The sequence below is a fragment of the Cavia porcellus genome, unplaced genomic scaffold (genome assembly GCF_034190915.1).
Source record: "Cavia porcellus strain 051 isolate PalLab524CR breed Dunkin Hartley unplaced genomic scaffold, mCavPor4.1 scaffold_11, whole genome shotgun sequence".
NCBI classification, from domain to species: domain Eukaryota; kingdom Metazoa; phylum Chordata; class Mammalia; order Rodentia; family Caviidae; genus Cavia; species Cavia porcellus.
This window is the reverse complement of record NW_026947494.1, coordinates 50,934,974-50,956,673: the sequence shown is the minus strand read 5'-3', so window position 1 is coordinate 50,956,673 and position 21,700 is coordinate 50,934,974. Positions and strand designations below refer to the sequence as shown.

Sequence of the window (21,700 nt, the reverse complement as noted above, 5' to 3'; positions counted from 1 at the left end):
TCCATCAACTGAGGAATGGATAAAAAAGTTGTGGTATTTCTATACAATGGAGTATTATTCAGCTATAAAGAAGGATCACATTGAGATATTTATCAATAAATGGGCGCAGCTTGAGACCATACTCATAAGTGAAATAAATCAATCTCGCATGTGTGAACACCGAATAATTTCCCTAATTTAAGTAATGATTCTAATATATAAAAGTATGTGGTAACCATGATTCCCCATTATGTGGCCTTGAAGTCTTATAAAGTTTTCACTTATTAATTGGAATGGCTTTATTCTGGGCTTCGTGATATGGAAATATTTGAAGCTATAGTATATGAAGTTATATTCAAATATTTCAAGGAAAAAGACAGACACTATGGTAACTACTATTAAGTCGGGTTATTTGGTGGTAAAGCACTAGGTTGCTGAAACAGTCATGTTTTGACCTGTATTGTTATGTTGTTATGTCCTGTTTTATTTCAATTTCTCCCTTATTCATTAAAAAAATTATTTAGTTATTTTTTATGGTTTTTTTAATTAAGGGGAAAAATTTTTTAAATTAGCAGGATATATTATAGTAACTTTTTTGATTTCTTATTAACTTGATTTGAAGTCCTGTAATACTCCCACTATCTTGTTTTGACTGATTAGACTCTGTTCCGTTCTGTATGATAGTATCAAGTTTGAGGGTATAGGCAACTACTATGAAGGCAATAAGATTCACTAGATGCCCATTCTGGTTTGACTGTTATCTCCTTTGGAAGTCCTGCAATGTTTACAATGTTTAAGTTTTATTGGTCTTGTTCTCTACTGTTTTATTCAACTTTATAATTCCTAATGAGATAGACTATTCTTTTTAAGGAAGCAAGAGGCACTATGGTAACCACTGTTGATAACCTTGTACTCTGTTTTTACATTATGTACTATGTCTATCCTTGGTTTTGACTGACCTTGTCTATCCTTGGTTTTGCCATATTTGACTTTATTCTCTTCCAAAAAAAAAAAAAAAGTAATAAGAACTAAGGCGTAATAAAACCCAAAATGTGTAAATTCTGTTGTAAAAAAGAGAGGGAAAAAAAGTGCTCTAAAGGATACAACTGCAAGTGTGTTTAGGGGTGCTAACTAGCTGACCATATTAATGTTTTTGGTTGGATCATTGAACACAACTGTTTGCAGTCTCACTGTTTGAATGTCCACTTTGTATGCTTTGATACTGTGACTTGAGCAACTATCTCTAAGATGATAATGTGTAATCTATTAACTGGTGATTTCTTACTGTTTTTTTTTTTTTTTTTTTTTTGTAGTTCTGTATTACTTGTAACCTTACCCCGCTTTGTTTTGTTTTTTCTCTTTTTCCTTTTAAATAAAATTAAAAAAAAAAAAGAATGAAGGACAGAAGAGAAACAGTGAGAATAATCAGGTGAAATTTTGATTTGCAATCTAAATGTGATTTTTGACACACTATCTGCGCTCTCTGAATATCACTGATTTCAGTTTATAAGCTGATAAATAAGGTTGAGCAATCTCAACATCACAAATGTGAATCATCCATCAGAAACACCTTCTCCTTTGTATCCCCTTATTGCTTCAATGGCCTCTGTGATTCAAGGAAGCTAGGTCACTGAGCAAATTTTATGAGCAAGACTCTTGACAAAATGTTCCATGAGGTCAAACAATCAGATGAAGAAATGCAAAGTGCAAGTACTATAAATAGGAAATGTTGAATGAGAATCTATAAAGGCAAGAAAGTTTAATGAATCACTCAGTGCCTTCAATCTCTTTCAGAAACTGCAACCACCATTTCATCAAATTGAAAATCAATCATTTATGAAATGACAGAATATGAAGGGATGAAGGGAAAACAAAATCTTCCCAATTTGACCATCTGCTGATATAGCAAAATTGTTAAAGAAACCCACATTTAAATACCTGGATTAACTCACTACTTTTGGAAAGAAAAATATTCTTTGATTTAACTTTGCTGGAGAACATGCATGATCTCATATACGTACATCTTAAAATAAGTTGTATTATAGAAAACATTATTATACAACCGTGTTTCATCAGGAATTGACATAGCTGCATAAATGATAGTGGGCCTATATTAATTCATGGTGAAACATGGTTGTACAATGTTTTCTATAATACAACTTATTTTAAAATGTACATATACAAAGGAACAAAGTGTGCCACCACTACTGAATAATCTACCTAAGACAAATGAAAGACTGGGAAAGGAGGGCATTGTGATTAACCAAAACATAGGCTATCGCAATTACTTACAAAATACTAAGCATTTCAAGATATCTACCACTCAATTTACTTTTCATCACTGTAGTTTATAAGTCTCAGAGAACACAACTTATCCAAATTTGGTTCACATAAAAATGGAGTAACTACAGTCAATATTTATAGTACTCTTGGATTTCAGCACTATAAATGAGTCTGCACGAAATTCTGTGAATTAAAGTTGATTTTTGTTCAAGGAAAAATTCATATTGAACAATAAGATGAATTTCAGAACCAACTAAAAAACAATTGTTGGTCAACTGTTACATATGACTATCAAAGGTCAGCTTTCTCAATAAAGGTCATCAATTTCCAGTTCTACTGCAGACATGGATCTAAGGAACTTGCTACTAGCAGTATCTAATTCAATGAAAAGTTACTGAGGATTCACTTTGCATAATTCTAAGTGCAGGGATTGAAGGATAAAATTAATTATGGTTCCTGCATATAAAACATGTTTTAAAAGAGAAGATGAAAGGGAACAGGAAAATTAGTTATCTAATAAAAATTTTTACACTAAATGATAAAAAAAAAAAACAGCTGCTTTTTACTGCAGTTGAGGCAGATACTGCATGTGTGAGAAAGCAGATGGTAGCAGAAAGCAGGAGGGAAAAAGGGGCCAAGCGAGAGAAAAAGAAAAGACAAGTCTCTGTTACTCAGGTTCAAGGAAAACTCCACGGATATGTAATGGCATCACTGCTCACTGCACAGAAGTGGTTAATCTGCAGTTAAGCGAAGATTAAGTAAGTCAGCGAGAGGAGGATGAGAATCTTGGAATAAGCAAATGCCATAAGGGCCTCTTCCCCACAGTGGGTTGCCTGGCTTAGTATAATCTGACCACAAGTTTTCTACTCTTTAAAAAAATTCCTCAATAAATTAATAAATAAAATATTTTTAAATACATACACACTAGTCTATGATTTTTTAAAATGACAGTGAAAAGATTTCCTTTTACGTAGAGAAATTCTGACAAAATGCATTATGATTTTCTGAATAGAAAGCAATTTTGTTTACCAATGCCGAAGTCATTTATAGCATTCATCTACAGCGACTTGATTAAAACCTCTATAAGCACATTTGGTGCAGCGGGCTCCCTGCATGATATCTTTGTTAGAGATCATAAACATGGAGGACTAGTAGAAAGGGTACATGGTCAACAACTATAGAGTTTGTGAAAATGTACAAAGAGTATAAAAGAGCCTACAGTGTAATAATCAGGTTGTCTAGTAGCCATTTTCTTAAAGAAAAAAGGACAAGTATCTATGTTTTTCTAGCTATAACTTTAGGTATAAAGGGAAAGAAAAGAAATAATAAATGAAGTTTTCTACTTGCAAAGTGTGCATATCACTATGAAAATGTACACATGATATTTCTGGAATTTAGGGTTCATATAAAGTCAAACTTCAAACAGTCGCAGAAAATTCAGGCCCACTGTCATTTATGCAGCTATGTTAATTCATGATGAAACATGGTTGTATAATGTTTTCTGTAATACAAATTTGACCATGTCACTCACTTGATGACAACTTTTTTCTCAGTAACCTTTTCAGAGTTCTCCATTCCTATCAAATAAAATCCAAATTCCTCAGTAAACCCCTTTTCTATGCCTGCTGTAACTATTACCACAAATTCAGGGGCATAAAACAGTACAAACTTATTATTTTCCAGTTTCACAGGTTAGAGGTGCAAAATGCATTTCATGAGGTTAAAAATCAAGATGTTGCAGGGCCGCTTCCATTCTGGAACCTTCACAGTAGAATCTGCTTCCTCACTTCTTCAAGCTCTGCAGGTTACTGGTTATTCTTGGTCTACAGGGACCTCCCTCTATCTTCAAAGGCAGCAAGAACAGGATGAATCCCAACACTGCATTATTCTAACTCTTCAACCACCCTTTTACATTTTTAAGGATTTTTGTGATTATACATGTACCTAATCTGACAATACAGGATAATGTCCTTTACAGTAAGCAACTTCAAATTCACTTCATCACTAATTAAGTAAATGCATGGGAGACTAGTTTGGGGCCAAGTTCCTCAATTAGGTCCCAGCAGATCAGACCAAAGGACAATGAATTTGGCACTCATGCTTAGTGCCATTTACATGAAATTTAAAAACACTAATTTCCCCAAAAATATAATAATTACAATGACTAATCAAAAGAGGCCAGTAAGTCTGAGACATCTTGATAAGGAAGCAACTCTTCTTTAATCCATACAAGGAAAGTGCCAGGTTATTAACCAGTGAGCTTTTGTACTGTGTAGTTTCCTTGTTCTAGTTGAAGTTACATTACAAAACTCAACTGTTCTGACACCTCAAAGGAGCTCCTGTTTATTTTGTAGACTTAATGCTATCTGGTTTATAAACAGCTAATAAAAGCAAATTTGGTGAAATTTTTTTCTTTGACATAGGAAGTATAATTTACTTATAGGTTCCAAGGATAAAGACTGGATCTCTTTTGGCAATGGGAAGGATTACTCACCTACTAAATATATCAGAATGCTTACAAGGACTTCCATAACCCAGCTGCTATTCTGCCACACAGTAGGCACCTAATATATTCCTTGAATGATACTCTTGCAACTACTCATTGCTCAATGACACAAAACATGTAACTACTTGTAAAATCTAATCTCAAACCTGTACCAACAAAACATGACTGGCTTAATTCAGGGCTTCCTGCAACTTGATGCTATTTAAATGTTTTTGGATGAATAATTCTTTGGGGTTTTTTGAGGGGGAAGTGCTTTAGAAATATCATTAGCATTAGAATCCCTGCCCTGTGTTTAAAAAAAAAGTTTTAATGTCAGTCCTCATGGGGACAAAATTACATTTGGGTAAAAATCACTATTAAATAAAGACCTTTCCTCTTCTATTGTTTGTATCTAGAAAATAACTGTGTTTAATTCACATTATGACATAAAGCCATTCTAAAACTCATAGTTTCTTTATTACAAAAAACAAACTCTGGTTCAGAGAAGATTATAAATAACACCTAGGTTGTTTCTATTAAAAAAAAACTCTTTCTCTTTTATATTTTATTTTAAAATACTTTACTTCAAAGAGACATTTTCTGAGAAGATGACTTAGTAACATGATCTTCATTTACTCTGCACATGTGAAAGAGAAAATAGGACAAAACCATGCAGAGCTATCTTAAAGTCCGTTATAGATCATTTTACTCTGCTAGGGTTTATGTAAAAATGATATAAAGTGGCTACTTAATTTGTAAATTCTTTAATAAATCTTCTTTCAGCAGAAGTGATCATTTATTTGTAAAATATTACTATTGAACTCAGAGGACATATTCTTCTCATATTTTTTTCCATCTGACTCTAAACTATAATAACACATTTTACTTTTTGGTATGTTATGTCTTACTTCAATCACACGGTTCAGATGTAACAAAAACAAGATAAAGAAAGAATTAGTTTTAATGTACTGTTTTTAAGAGCCTATTTTTTGACTGAATGAGAAATAAAAGGAAAACATAGCTTAAATTCTTAGCATTTAAATAGTTTAAGATCTTGTGTCTGACCTTCGAACAACACTGTTCTTGCTTCAATTTCCAGTAAGCATAAATGTTTAGACAAAATGCTTAAATCTTTATTGTGTCTATCGCTATAATACAGAACTGATCAAATGTCTTCAGAAACCTCACTAGTGTATATAAAAGTGCACTGTAAGATCACAGAGTACAATCTTTCTTTTTTTTTTTTTTTTTTTTTTGTGGTACTAAGGATCGAACTCATGACCACACGTTCACCAGGTGGGCGCTTATGCCACTGAGCTAAATCTCCAGCCCTAATTTGGAGTTTCTTAAAAGAAAGGTATTCTATTGATTAGTTCTGTGACAACAGGCTAGCTGTAAAAGAGAAAAAGAAGGAAAAAAAATAGCTATCACTCCTCCTTGACCTATCAAAAAGTCCAGATGAATTAAAAATTAAAACAACCATTAAAACACAAGAAATGATGTTTTTAAGCCAAATGTGGTGGCACATACCATAATCCCAACATTCCACCTTTAATGAGGCAGGAAGATGAAAGACTGAGTTCGGTCTGGGCAATGTACAGAAGTCCTGTCTCCAAACAAAACAAAACAAATGTTACGGATTAAAAACTGGTGGTCAACATAACACCAGTTGAATTAAATCAGCATGGTGCTAAGCGTACATGGCCCACCTAAGGAAAGTTGCCAGCATAAATAGAGAAGAGCTAGATGTTGTGGGTTTCTCTAAGTGTTGCTGTTTTGAGCTCCTGGAGGAGCTCATTATGACTAGCTTCCCCATTGTCATTGGAGGAGCTCAAAATCTTGTTGAAGAGAGTGGCTGTGGTTCACTTTGGGGGAGCATCACCTCCTGGCTCTGGAGGGGAAGATGTGTGCCATTTAATCTCCAGGAGAAACTTGTCATGCTGGCTTTCTGGCATGTACTTGACTGTTCTTATTGTTGGAGGGGCTCAGCACTTCCGTGTCGCTAAGGATGGCTGTGGTACTTTTCAGGGCAATCCAGGTTCTTATTTTGAGCATGACTTCTCAGCTCCAGTGTAAGACCCTCAACATACCAGCACAGCTCCTTCACCCAAATGGCATAAATTTTCTAGCTTCCATAGTCTCTCTGTTTGAATGTCTACTTTGTATTCTTTGATACTGTGATGTGAGCAACTATTTCCAAGATGATAATATGTAATCTATTAATAGGTGATTTCTTACTGTTATGGGTTTTTTTTGTAGTTCTGTATTATGTGTAACCTTACACCACTTTGTTTTGTTTTGTGTTTTTCTCTTTTTCCTCTTAAATAAAATTAAAAAAAAATTTTTTCTAGCTTCCACTGCTGACCTTTGGGTTTTCTCAATACAGATCCGTAAAGAAGACTGGCTTGAGTCTTCCTCATGGGCTCTAGATCTCCAGTTGGACGGGTAGGAGGCAATGTCATGGGCTCTAGGTCTTCATCTGGACTCATGCAGGACACTGCTGTGGGATCCAGGTCTTTGGCTGAATATTCTAGGTCTTTAGTGTTGTGGACAGACTTCCTGCACTTTCTTGTGTTAAACTCTGGGTGACCATCACAAGACAGTATTATAAATTCTGTGTCCTAATTCTAATTGTTTTCACAACCCCTGGCTACAAAACAAAACAAACAAAACAATAACAAAAAAAAGCTGGTGATGTAATGATAGCCTTGGAATCAAACCCCAATATAAAAAATAAACAAATAAGGCTGGGGATTTAGCTCAGTGGCCTAAGCACCTGCCTGGCAAACACGAGGTCGTGAGTTCAAGTCCCAGCACCCAAAAAAACAAAGAAACAAACAAACAAAACAAATAAAACTTTTTGAGAATGAGGTGTCTAATTTCAAGCATGCAGGCACCACAGACCTAATACAAGTTGGTGGCAAATGGAAGCCTGAACAACAGCTATGATTTCTTAATCTATCAACAGTTTGTTCAAGTTATTGTTTTATACTAATTACTCCAAATGAAACAATAACAACCTTTGTTTTTAAACAATCATGGATTCTGTGAATTACGAATTTAGAAAAGTGGAGTAACTTTGCTCCCTGAAAACTGGAAGTGACTCAAATCCTCTGAAGGTTGGAATCATCAGAACAGTCATCTATTTGTTTGTCCAGCATACAGTGCTGGCTATTACCTGAGACCTCAACCAGGAAGACAAGACTTGAAAGCCTTAAAGTATCAGCAACTGACCATTTTTAAGGAAAAAAAATATAGACCAAATTTGTCAATGGGGAGGAGTCTGAAAATAACACTGTAAGAAAAACATGAGAAGTGGACATTATTATGGCCATTTAAAAAATTAAAGTCTGTTACAGAATTCTTATTTAAATGCAAAACAAAAGAATTGACATACTATGTACATATACCAACTCCTCACAATGAATAAAATCATATATAGCAAACATGCTAATAAAAAATAAAAATAAAAATAAATGCAAAACAATAAATTCCCTAGTGGGAAAATGGGGGCGTGTGAACAAGAACTATCAATGTCTAAACTGTGCTTAGCCTCCTCTGTGTGTATGGGTTTAAAATATAAAACAAAAATAAAATGTGCTTAGCTTTACTCATAATTAAAAGAAAACACATTAAACAAGATACTACTTCCTACTTCTCCTGACCAGTATGTATAAGTGGACCACTTCTAGGAATACATATTAGCAATTGGATAATACCCATTATTGGCAAAACAAACAAAACACTCCTCATACTGACACACAAATAAAGTTTTTGGTCCAGCTTATGCACTTCTAGCAACATTCTTACAAAGTTGTTGAAGCACAGGTACATAATCATAATGATGTTTACTAAAGCACTGCTTATAAAAACCCCCAAATAGGAACAATCTCAAAGTATCCCAGAAGCAGAAGCCCTTAAATGGGGTACTTAAAAAATATTACACTTCAAAGTTGTTGGTAACTTCAAGAAACATTTGCTTATATGGGTTGATTCTATTAATATTTACTACGTTCAAAATTAGAAAAAAATTTAAAACAAAGTCAATATGAGTAATACAGTCGTTCATTTTTATGAAACAAATTATTTCCAAAATAGAAAAAGTAGCATCATTTTACCTTTTTACAAATCTCTATAATATCTCATACAATATAAGACAGTTATTTCTGCATTCAGTTTGCTGCATTATATGTTTTGGTTGAACCAGATGAGGAAAAGTCAGATGTATAGGTGGTTGGCAAATGGAACAATATTTAAATGCATTTTCAGCTCACTGTGGATACTCTTTTTTGAAACTACTCAAACTCACAAATAATATTTTCCTAAAGGTCAATTACAAGAAGAAACCTGGAACAGTTTCAGAAACTTTCCATGCTGTTATATTAAAATCCACAGGCCCACCTATCTTGCCCTTTGAATATATCTTTTACTCTTGAATGATTTTTTTAACATAAATTCAATACTGTCACTTAAAAAATATTTCTTAAATTACTTATGCAGTTCTTCCAAATGTTGAAACATTTCACAATTAAAACCTCACAACCTTAACACCACTGTAGATTACACATGGAAAATATTGGGACACTCTCAAACTCGTAAGAGTTAAAATTTTTCTTTCTTAATTTTTGCTGCAAGACTCAAATTTTAGCACTAGCAAAAAAAAAACAAATACTGTTTGATTTCCTAGGAGTGGCAGGTTTGCTTTTCAAGAAAATGTATGCCAAATATCCAAATATGAATAACCATGTTTATCTGTCATTCCTTCATATTCAAATGATGCTGCAGGAAGAAGGCAGCTAACAACCTAGTCACAAAAGTACTCCTCTGTAAGACAGCGACTACCACACAGAATATTCTCATTCTGACAAGAATACTTTTAAAATGTATATTCAAAAGTAGAGATAATGAAACAAATACTTTGCACAGTTTCATCACAGATATTATGAAATGACTGGCTTTATTCCTGGTGATCTTCCTGCCTCAGCTTCCCAAGTGCTGGGATTACAGGTGAGTGTCAGCACGCCCAGCTGCCATTCTCTTCATGAAGCCAAAGTGCCAGCAGTTATATCCAGCAATGGGTACTTTAATATTGCTCTTGCATCGCTAGTACAAATGTACACAGAATGACACAAATAATATCTTAGAACTATTATTTCATATTTTAAGAGCACTTGCTGGGGGCACTACTCTACCCCTAAGCTGTAACCCCAGTCTTTTTAATTTTTTATATTGAGTCAGTGTCCCAAATTCTCAGGTAGCAATTTGGGATTACAGCCACATGCCACCACGCCTGGTTGATTAACACTTTGTTTTTTTTTGTTTTTTGTTTTTTGGTACTAGAGATGAACTCATGACCTCAAATACTCAGACCTTATTTAACAGTTTTGAAGGGGTTGTTAAGAACCGTCGATTGTCTTTGGATAACACTTTTAAGAACTGCTCCTCAAGAAAGGCACAGTATGAAAATTCTTCCAATGGAATGCCATTATAGGCAACTAATAAAAGAAATGACATAAGACTAAAAACTGACATTTGAAGGAATATGCTACAGTGTTTGTTGTGTTTAAGAAAAGTCCAGTACAACAGAAAGTAGAACATTTCCACTTTAAGAAATACACACAGATCATATATTTATATATGAAAACAAAATATTGTGAAAGATATATACGATAATATTAGTAAAGGCTTCCTTGAGGAAAGGGTATATTGTTCCATATAACCACTTATTTGTGGTTTTTAAATTAGTAAAAGTAATTTGTATCATTTTAAAATTTTCTCAAAATGCCAACTTCCCTGTGTACAATGATTCTTTAAAAAGAAATGTTACTTTTTCCTTTACTGAAAGATAGGTTCTTTATAAAAACATAATTAGCATTACTGATAATTTAAGAAAATGAGCCAGGAGCAAGTAAAAATGAAAATGAGAAGAACCTCCATAAAGGTAGTCTAAAGTTCACAATCATGTTATCAAAGTCACTAAATGTAAATTCTCCCCAAAAGGGCCCAGATTCTTTATTAAAAACCCGAAGACAGCATTTATATTCAGCAAATGCCATACTGCCAAAGTTTCTAAGTGAACAGCAGTGAACTCTGGTGATTAAGGTCTTTAATAACAATTCAACTAAATAAAGAGAAATAGTGCAGTTGCCTCCTTTGCAAAACTGATGTCAGCAGGCAATTAATTTGAAGACTCACCTTCAAAATAAAAACCTTCAGAAATCATTACTTTATTTAGCACCAAAGGCATTTTTAATAGAATACTCCTTTTCAGCGTCTTTTGATTACTATCATGTAGCCTACCATGAAGGATGTTAACCTCCATGATCTTAAATTATTTTTTGATTAACATTTTAGCTCTACCACAAGAATTGCTATCTCAGAAGGATGCCTCATTATCAATTTGTGTTTTCATTGCATCTCAGCTGGATCACGTCAGTTCATTATTTCCTATTTCTTGGTCTGTTTTAAAATGACTTGCAACTCTTCAGTCTCAACACTGATCATGTGTGTGTTCCAAGAGAATACAGTGCTTTTCATCAAGAACTATCATGTTTCTGGCTAAAAGAATGGATCTGCTAGGGTTTGGAGTTGCTGCAGCTCTGACTGCTTCCCTCCACCACCATGGTGAGCCGGGAGACGTTGCCGCAATAGTATCTGACTTTGATGGTAAAGATCATATGAAGCACCATATTTTGAGTCCAACTGTGATATTCTAGAAAAGGCAAAGCTACTGATAGCGAAAAGGCAGGGATAAAGAGGAGCGATGAATAAACGGAACACAGGGTTTTCAGGGCAATGAAACTCTTCTGTATGATACCACAAAGGACATGTATTATTATGCTTTTGTCAAAACTCACAGAATACAACATCAAGAGGTGAACCCTCACATAAATTATGAATTTTGGTTAATGATGTATTGATGTAGGTTCATCAATTGTAACAAATGTACCACTGTGGGGCAGGGTGTTGATAGTAGGGGAGGCTGTATGTGTCTGGAAGCAAGGTTTATTAAGAACAAAAATGGCTTCCCAGGTGTGGTGGAGCATGCATATAACCCCAGTACTCAGGAGGCTGAGGCAGGAGGATCATTCTGAGTTTGAGACCAGTCAGAACTACAAAGTGAGCTCAAGGCCAGCCTGAACTGCACAGTGAGATCCTATCTCAAAAAAAAAGAAAAGAAAATGGCAAATGAGAAGGGTGAATGGAGAGAAAGGATAAAAGAGCTGTTCCAGGTGAAAGATCTGGTAAGAACTCTGTAATACAATGGAAAACATCACATGAGTAGACATGTCCTTTGGTTTAGCTGGAGTATAGAGATGGAATGGGGAAAGAGAAAGACAAAGTTCAAAAGGTTGGTTGGAGTCAGACTGTAGAGGTTTTTAAAAGGGTAAGAAGATTGTTTTTCTACTAGTTTTCAACCCTGGCTATCCACTGAAAGTATTTTTAGAAAGTATCTATGTCTGACTTCCAGTTTCAAAATTTTAGAAGGTCAGAAGTTAGAAAGGTGAAGACTATGGTCTATCCAAGTTACATAAAGCAGAATAAGAGAATCTGGGTAGTGGATGCAAAACTGACTTTGACAATAAGGAAACGACATAGGCTTGAAATTAAAATTACAATATCCATTTACTAGGAGAATAAAATGGTAAGCAAGGTGAAACTGTCATCAATGATAACAGAGGAATACCTGAATTCAGGGTTTTAGACAGAGGGCAAGATGTGGCACAAGAATGGAGGTGATAAAAGTCATAGAATAGGGAAGGTTGAGAACAAAAGGGAAACTCTTTAAATTCAGAACCAGAGTGACACAGTATTTATACTGAACATTAAAGAGTGTTTTCAGTAATACTATAATTTTCATTGACTCTTCGATGTTATTAAAGCAATGATTCTTGGGTAGTTCACAAATACCAATAAGATAATAGATTAATCTCATTATTTGCAAAATAAAATATACTTTATACATGGATTATAAAACTGATATTTAATAAAATTAACATAGTACCTTAATACCAATACAATTTGACTTTCTACTAGTTCTTTTGAGTTTTCTAGAAACAAATAGAAGCAAAAAAAAAAAAAAATCATATAGAGAGAGTTCACACCCACTTCCCAACAAACCACTACCATTAACTCTCTGCCAGCATTATATTTGGTATAAAAAATTACAAGACAATATAGAGTTCTTTCAAAAAATAATACAGTCACTTTCTATCCATGTATTCTAAATTCTACTGAAGAAAGCTGCTGTGTTTGTTTATTTGTTTGTTTGTTTAGTTGGTCTTTTTAAAACTTGCTATGCAGTTTGGATTGGCCTTGAACTCACTTTGTAGCCCAAACTGGCCTCTAACTCATAGTGATCCTCCTGCCTCAGCCTTCCAAGTACTGAGATTACAGGCATGCATTACCACGTCTGTCATGCTGCTCAATTTAAAAAATTAGACAAAACAAAAATTTTCAGAGAGATTTGATGCGAAAAGGACTGGGAGAAATAAACAGAAGGGGAGAAAATGTTTATCTACTTTCAGAATACACAAAAAACGTTAGATACCTAAAGATTCTGATTTCGGAACAACTGCAGCACTTTCATCCATCCTTAATCCAGAGCTATATTTGGCAACAGCAGCATAGGAGATAATACTCAAAAGCAGTACACAGACACATTTGGATTTGTCATACTTGGCACACATATGATCTGCTAATAAAGTTATCTAATAAAATGCAACTCAACCCTCCACATGATTAGTTTGCTTATGATACAAAACAACCAACGCGGGTCTATGATGCCGAGTTCACCCATCCCACAGACTACAAATACTTGGTTGCACTACAATGTAAGTTCTATTAGGCTGCAGATTTTGTTGACGGTAAATAAGGTTTAACTCAAATGTAAAACTAACAGTCACATATTTGTTTGATTTGTTCTGTCTTCGTAGTACTGAGGATCAAACTAGGACCTTGGTATTGAGCTACAGACCTATTCCTTGTTTAGGTTTTGAGACAGAATCTTACTAAGCCACCAAGTTGCCCAGGTTAGGTCTGAACTGCAACCTTCCTGCCTCAGCCTCCCAGAATGCTGGGATCACAGGCATATACCACCACACCTGGCCAGCCACATAAATATCTGAACTTGTCAAAAGTTGAAGAATATATTACGAACCAGTGAAAATCTACCTACACAGTTGACTTAGCAAACAGTAATTTAAAATTAAGTATAACACATTCAAATAATAATGTATACATTTTATTTTCAGTGGTTTATAACAACTGTTTTAAGTTCCAATCTGTCTCATGAGACAGATAATAATAAAAGAGCAATTCATATTCACGAACTAGACAAAGGACTATATTTTTCTTTTTAAATACATTATGATACATTCTCATATATATGCATAAAAGGTGAAAACTAGATTAAATACACTATAAGGAAAAATAATTTTGAAAATTATTTGTTAAAAGTTCTTAAAATATTTGTTGTAAAGCAACTGATACAAAAACACAAAACAAAACTGAACCAAACAGATGACTTACCTTTGTAAGTAAGCATAAAAGCAAATAAAAAGTGTAAAAGGTAAATCACTGTCAATAATTGCAAAGTCGACAAAAATCCAGCTGCCCAGTTTGGTTCATTAAAATGCAGGAAAAATATTGGTAGAAATAACATACATAAAATTTCCTAATTTTATAAACATGCAACAAAATTAGAAAACATTTATTACTTAATCCAAGTGTACGTAAACTTACAACTATTTGTCATAGTTGTGGCTATGTATATGTGTATGTGTATGTATATGTATTTCTATGTGTGGCCACAACCATGATACATATGTATTACATATACATTATATGTTATATATATACATTATATATTATATCCTTTACAATATACTTTATTTTGATCACTTTCATATCTTCAATTCCAAAGGCAGTGTTTGGCATAAAAAAAGCACTCAAAGTACATGAAATAGTTAATATTTAAACACTAGAGACATTATGTTGTTTACAAAAGAATCAGAATCTATGAATTATCATTTATTAATATAAATGATCATATTCAGTTTAGGGCTGGACACCTTTTTTATCTTGATCATTTTTACTCCCTGTACCCCACTTTTGTCCTCCCCTCTCCTTCCCCAGATCCTTTTTCCATCTCTGCAGAGACTACCTTCCTGTTTCTTGACATCGCTCTGGTATTTTACTCTTTATGTTAGTTATATCTGAATCTCTTATATTAGAGAGCCTATGTGATATATATTGGGACTGATTTATTTCACTTAGTATTATGGCCTTAAGATTCATCCCTTTTGCTATAAGTGACTTAAATTTATCCTTCTTTATGGTTGAGTCATAAATAAAAACACATTTTTTTTCTTCACTTATTTGTTTGACAGACATATAGGCCATTTCCACAATTTCTGAGTTGTGCTGCTATTAACATGGGCATGCATACATTACTGTAGTATAATGATGTTAGCTATTTCAGGAAGATACCCAGGACAGGTATAGTTAGGTCAGACGCAATTTGTAGTTTTACTTTTTTGAGACCTGGATATTCATATCCAAAGTCATGATACCAGTTTACATTCTCATCAGCAATAAATATATAAGGTTTCCTTTTCCTCCAGAACCTTGCTAGCATTTGTGTATTTTTGTCTTGTTAATGGCCATTTTTTTCAGAGTAAGGTGAAATCTCAGTGTTATTTTAATCTGCATTTCTCTAATGACCAGAGATGGTGAAGATTTTCATGCATTTATTGGCCACTGGTACTTCTTCTGAAAAGTATTTATTTATTTCTGTGGGCTTTTTTTTTTTTGGTTTGGACCTTTTATTTTCATAAGTTTCATTTTTAAAATCTTTACATATTCTATATCAGTAGGCCTCTGAAGAGTAGCTGGTAAAGTTTTCTTTCCCAGTTGTATAGGCTCTCTTTGCTTTTTGTGTTTTCTTTGCCATGCAGAAGCCTTTTAATTTGATACAATCCTATTTATTGATTCTCGATATTATTTCTTGCACAGTTGGGATTATGTCCAGAAATTCTCTGCCTATGCCTATATCTTCAAGAGTTTTTAGTGTTTCTTCCAGGAGACTCAGTGTTTCTATTTTGATAGATAGGTCATTGATTCATTCTGATTTGCTTTTAGTGCAGAGTAAGAAAAAGATTTATTTTGTATGTGGATGACCAGATTTTGTTCAAGAGGCTATCTTTCTCCAGCATATATTGTTGTCCAATTTATTAAAGATCAGATGGCTGAAAATGCTTGGAGTTGTTTCCTCATTCTCTATTATATTTCACTGGCTAGTAAGTTTATTTTGGTGCCAGTACTATGATGCTTTTACTATTCTGGCTCTATAGTGTAACTTCAGGTCTCGGACTGTAATGCCTCTATGCCTTGCTCTTGTTGCCCAGGATTGCTTTGGCAAATAAGAGGAATACTCCAAACACTGCCTGACACCCTAAAGCCACAAAATGGCAAAAAACATTAGGTACAAAGAAGAAGAAAAAAAAATTCCTACATGTTTACGAATGAGTTTTTTTTCTTTCAGAATGTGCAGCCATTGGAATCCAGCAAGTCACATTACTCCTTGCCCTTCGGGTTCTATGGTGACCCTCTTTTCATAATAGAGATCCCCTTCGGAGTTAGTAATAGCTGTGGCCAGGATATACAATCAATGGGTGTGAAAATTTATTAATCTTTTCAATTTACACTTATCCATCCTGTTATCTGCACTGGCACACAGGGACGTAATCAGATCACGGGACTCGATGCCATCACCTTCAGATCCAACCACCTTGAAAACCAGATCCCCTCAAATCTGTTCTCTCACCACAGAATGCTGGTCCTGTGTCCTTCCTGGCTTGCGTCTGAACTTCTCAAGGGAAATCTCTAGCATTACCCTCTTGCCATTCTGTCTCCTGGTGCTATCCTCTCACAGTTACTGTGGCAGGGTAACACTGCAGGCCTGGAGTGAAGCAGTAGTATGTAGATGTTCAGTGGCTCAGTCCCACATATTAAACTTGTTCCCCAAATGGCACCTGTTTAAACTTTCTCTGGCAATATGGCAAGCATTGCAGAGGGCATTTTTCTTCAACTCTATCCCACTGTCAAGTCATCCTTGCAATACAACCATATGCTTCTTTCTTCAGTTATTGCCAATGTACCTTTCTTGGGGCTATCCCATCTGTTGTTTTTCCCTGAAGTCAGACTCTTCCAGACTTGCCTCTTTTCTGGGTCACTGGCCTTTGGTTATTTGCTAGTCACCTATGGGGCTCCTGTTTTTTAAAACTATTTGTAATAATGAAGTATCTTCAAGGCCCCAGGGAATTTAAATGGAATCCAATCAAGATTTTCTGTTCTGGACTTTGGCCTTATTCATCAGGTCCATCAGTTGGCTGGTACTTCTGTGGCCCCATGCACAGGGGAATGCACAAGCAGCTCAGAGTTGGCAGTGATTGTAGCCAGGGCTATGGAAGCCATGGTGTGGAAGTGCTTGGGGACCAGCACATGGGTCCAGGTGTTTCATGGGGCCACATGTCAAAGATACAACTTTTTGATATTTTGATTTCTTGGAATTTTTTTAAAGTATCAGTTATTAATTTCCATTTTGTTCTTTTAAGTTTTCTTCCTGTATCAGTTTTGCATTGGATTGCTCTTGTTTTTCTTTGACCCCGAAACACATCATTATTTATTTGGGCTCACTCTGTTTTCTTTATTTAGGCATTCACTATAAATGTGCCTCTTAGACTGCCTTTATTGTGTCCTCTAGGCTCCAGTATGTTACCTTGGCATTACTGTTTGAGTCTAGGAAGTGTCTAATGTCTTCTGTGACCCACTGATTATTCAAGAGTGTATTATTTAATGCATTTCCACCAGCTTGAACCATGAGCGGTATATATAAAACTGTCCCACTGGACAGCTTGTTCTTCCCAATGGGGACTGTCCCATGCTACTTGATGGGATGGTCATGTATATGCCACTGATGGTTCAGAACCACCCAGCAGTGAGACACACAGATTACGACCCTGTCATGAATGTGTTCATCTCTACATGTTTGTGTAATTTCTGTGATTTCTTTCCCATTGATTTTTAGATTCAGGGCACTATAATCTGACAATATGCATAAGACTATTATGAATCTTTTTGTATTTATTGAAACATACTTTATGGACTAGTGTAGGATCTATTTTGGAGAAAGTTCAATGTGTTGCTGAAAAATATGTGTGGTTGTTGGGTAAAACACTGTAACTATCTATTCAACCCATTTGGGCAAAGTGTGGTTCAATTCTGCTAACTCCTTATTGATTTTTATGTCTAGGTGACCTGTCTATTAGTGATAATGGAGAACTGAATTCTCATCTCTGATTTGTAATGATGTTTATTGACATACTTATGGCTTTTTATGTCCAGAATTATTTGTTTTCTAAAACTAGGTACAAGAACATTCAGTGCATACACATCTACAATTGTTATCTCTCCCTGCTGAACTGTTCCTTTTACAAGTATACCGTGACCATCTTCATTTCTTGTGGTAATTTTTGTCTTGAAATCTACTTTGTCGGAACATAGCTACTGCTATTGAATTTTAGGCTTCTGTTGCACAGAGTATTGCCTTTTCCATTCTTAATTTTCAGTCTATGTGTCTCTTTGTGGATTGTAATATGTAACATAATTGGGTTTCATTTTTTTATCCTATTAATCTGGAGCTTTTGACTGGGGAATTATGAACATTTACACTGAGATTTATTGTGGAAAGTACAGATTGACTGCTATCATTGCATTATTTTTCTGTTGTTCATTCCTTTATTTTTCCTTTTTACTCTATTTGATGTATTCCTTTCTTTAGGCTCTTCTGTGTTTTGGACCTCATTGTCGCTGATTAAGATTTTTTTTTTGTATGTTGGTCTGGTTTTCATTTCTTCAGGTGCTCTTTCAATAATGTGAAATGTCTTATGTCTCTATCTATTTTGAAAAATAGCTTTGCAGGATAATGAATGTGGGTTTTAAACTAAATTTTGGATTCTAAAATCTTACCCTATACTCTCTTGGCCTTTAAGGTTTGTGTTAAGAAATCTGCTGTAATTCTGATAGGTTTGCCTTTGTATGTTATTTTTTGCTTTTTTCTATCATTTACCATTTGTATTTTCCCTGAAGTTGAACAATTCTGTCATTGGAAATGCCTCAACATTATTTTTTCAGCTCTCAGTTATACTTGTTCAGTTGCAAACTAGATATAATTATTAAAGTAAATCTACAAATGATAAAGCATGTTTCAGCCAAGTCTCCAAAATAATATGACAAACTATATTTCCTCAGCAAATCTAATGCTAATTCCACTGATGAGAGGTAACTGAACTGTGTTCTAATATATCATTATCCCTCAAAGGTATGTTTCTCATACATGCTGCAAGTTGTACAAAATAGTATAGTGGTTCCTCCAACTAACTTAGAAAAGTTACTCAAATTTTATTAAAATTATACAAGTTTTTAATCTACAATTTTTACTAAAAGAATGCATTAGAGGTCAACAAAGCCTTACAAGGCTGAGGCAGGAGAATTTTGGTGAGTTCAAACCTAGACTGCACTACATGTGTCAAAAAACCAAACCAAACCAAACCAAACAATACACCACAAAATGGTACTAGGAAGATTGGCTATATTTATGCAGAAAATTGATAGACACCAAACCTGTATCTCTTAATATGTATAAAACAAAATCAGAATGCATCAAAGATCTAAACTGTAAAACATAAACACTTAAACTAGTGGAAGATAAAATAGGCAAAACTTTGAAGTCATTGTGTAGGCAAGGACTTTCTGAACAGACTCCAATTGCACAAGAAATAACAGCAGCAGTCGGGGGCTGGGGATTTAGCTCAGCGGCATAAGCGCTGGTACCGATAAAAAGGAAAAAGACAAAAAAAAAAAAAAAAACCAAACAAACAGCAACAGTCAATAAATGGAATTATAATATAACTTTTAAGGTGCACTCCAAATTTCAAAACTCAGATAGCAAAACTCAGATAGCATGTTAATCTTTACATACTGGATTGGTTTGGGAGCCATGGCCAGGATTAGCAAAGCACACTTTTGAGTGTGTCTGAGACATGGAGACATGACATCGGGTATACAATTCCTGGTCCCTTCCTCTGTTTTGCTTCCTGGATTCCATGCATCAAGCAGCTCTGATATGTTATGTTCTTCCACCAAGATGTTTCTGGCTTGGAGCCAACTAACTATGAATGAGTTCTCTAAAATTGTGAGACAAATCTCTCCTCCTTCATATATGTGGGTATTGGGCAATTTGTCCCAGCAAAAGGAAATCTGACAAATATAGATACTTTACATTAATGTTACAAAGGCTAGATGGATAGACAAATGAATGGATGAATAGACCAACAAATATCTCCAAACATATAGACAATAATGTACATATATAGTTATTCTTAATTTCCAGAAGCAATCTTTGTAACTCACCATCTTTTTTCTCTTATCTTGTTCTGTAGGTGGTTCCTCATCTTCTGTTACTTTTGGTTCCTCAAGATGAGACATCAACATACAGCTACAATTTTCAAAAATATGTTTGAAATAAATAAAAATTGTCTATAACATAATAAAAACAAGCTCTCTAAATCACTCAGAACATGCATATTTCTATATACTAACATGAGGAATAGACAGATTTATTTTTTTGAAGTTTCTTAATTATGAAAGGTAACTTACTTTCAAAAAAGCAAAACAAAAAAAATCCTATGTCTTTTTATTTTGGTAATTCAATTAACGGTTTCTAAGAAATTTATTTACAGACAATTTTTAACTAATGTATCACTTGAGAATAGAAGGTATACACTTTATATTTTTCCAAAAAATTATAAGAACACTTAAAATACTTTCTCCTTTAATCTTAAGATGCCTACAAATTATAAATGCAGTTTAAATAGCAACATCATTAAATTCTATTAATTATGTAATATTCTACTTTGTGCTCCAAATGACATTACTGCTGCTATGAGGCACTTGTCCCTGATGACACTGGAACTTTCTGGATATAAATCATTTCATTTTGCTTATCTGCATCACTGCTCTCAACCATTAACAGAGATAACAGAAACATAGTCTCCTATTCAGTCAGCTCTGGTTCCAAGGAGACAAAAAATGAATACTCTCTGGTGAAAAATCTCATTGGTGGAGCAAACTGTTTCCTCATTTAGAACAAAAAAATTCAATAATTTACCAGAGTCAAGAGTTTCTTAATCAATAAACTGTGACCAAGAAAGTTTGGTTTTTCTTATGTTTTGTGGCAAGTACAGATACAGGGCAATTCCTGATTCAGCTGTGTAAACCACTTTGAATTTAGGGTTAAGGACACGTGCTGATAAAGAAACTTGATCAGACTCTCTCTCACAGTGGACATGAATATCTTTTGTTCCTATTCCCAAAGATTTAAAACAATGCAGAGGGCTGGGAGGGCGGCTGTTTCTGACCCAATTAAGTACAAACTGTTATGATCAAACATATGAACCTTAAGTTAGAAATCAGAAGTTTATGAGTTCACTGTCTAACTCATTGCATGGCCTTGATCTTTCAGACAGTGGCAAAGCTCTGTCCACTGTGATATATAATACAAACATAGCATATAGTGTCACCAATGGATTTCAGCACAAAGTGAGGAAAACAAAATATTATTATATCAACTCTAAAATTATTTCACAAAGTGAAATGTCTTTAAAAAGTCTAAATACTTTGTATTTCAGAACTAATTAATAAGATGAGGCTCTTTTATAGGAGTCATGCAGAGTTGAATTCTAACTACAATATAAATCTCAATAGGAGCACACTTCATTTTGCATGAAAACATTCCACTGTGCTGCACAATCTGTTAACTTACTTTTACAGAAAAACTTTTTTGCCTTTCTTATACTAAAAGATTTATCACATTAACAATGGAGTATACTT

At 34.4% G+C, this 21,700-nt stretch overlaps 1 protein-coding gene across 3 annotated transcripts in view; it reads right to left on the bottom strand.

The window, feature by feature from the left end:
• The window catches only part of Ipo11 (importin 11), a 231,452-nt gene that overhangs the window by 59,074 nt on the left and 150,678 nt on the right, over positions 1–21,700 (bottom strand). For all 3 annotated transcript variants that reach the window (XM_063258231.1, XM_063258230.1, XM_063258228.1), the window contains one exon: positions 20,222–20,306. In XM_063258231.1, the coding sequence (XP_063114301.1) occupies positions 20,222–20,306 (85 nt within the window). The remainder of the gene's footprint in view (positions 1–20,221; positions 20,307–21,700) is intronic.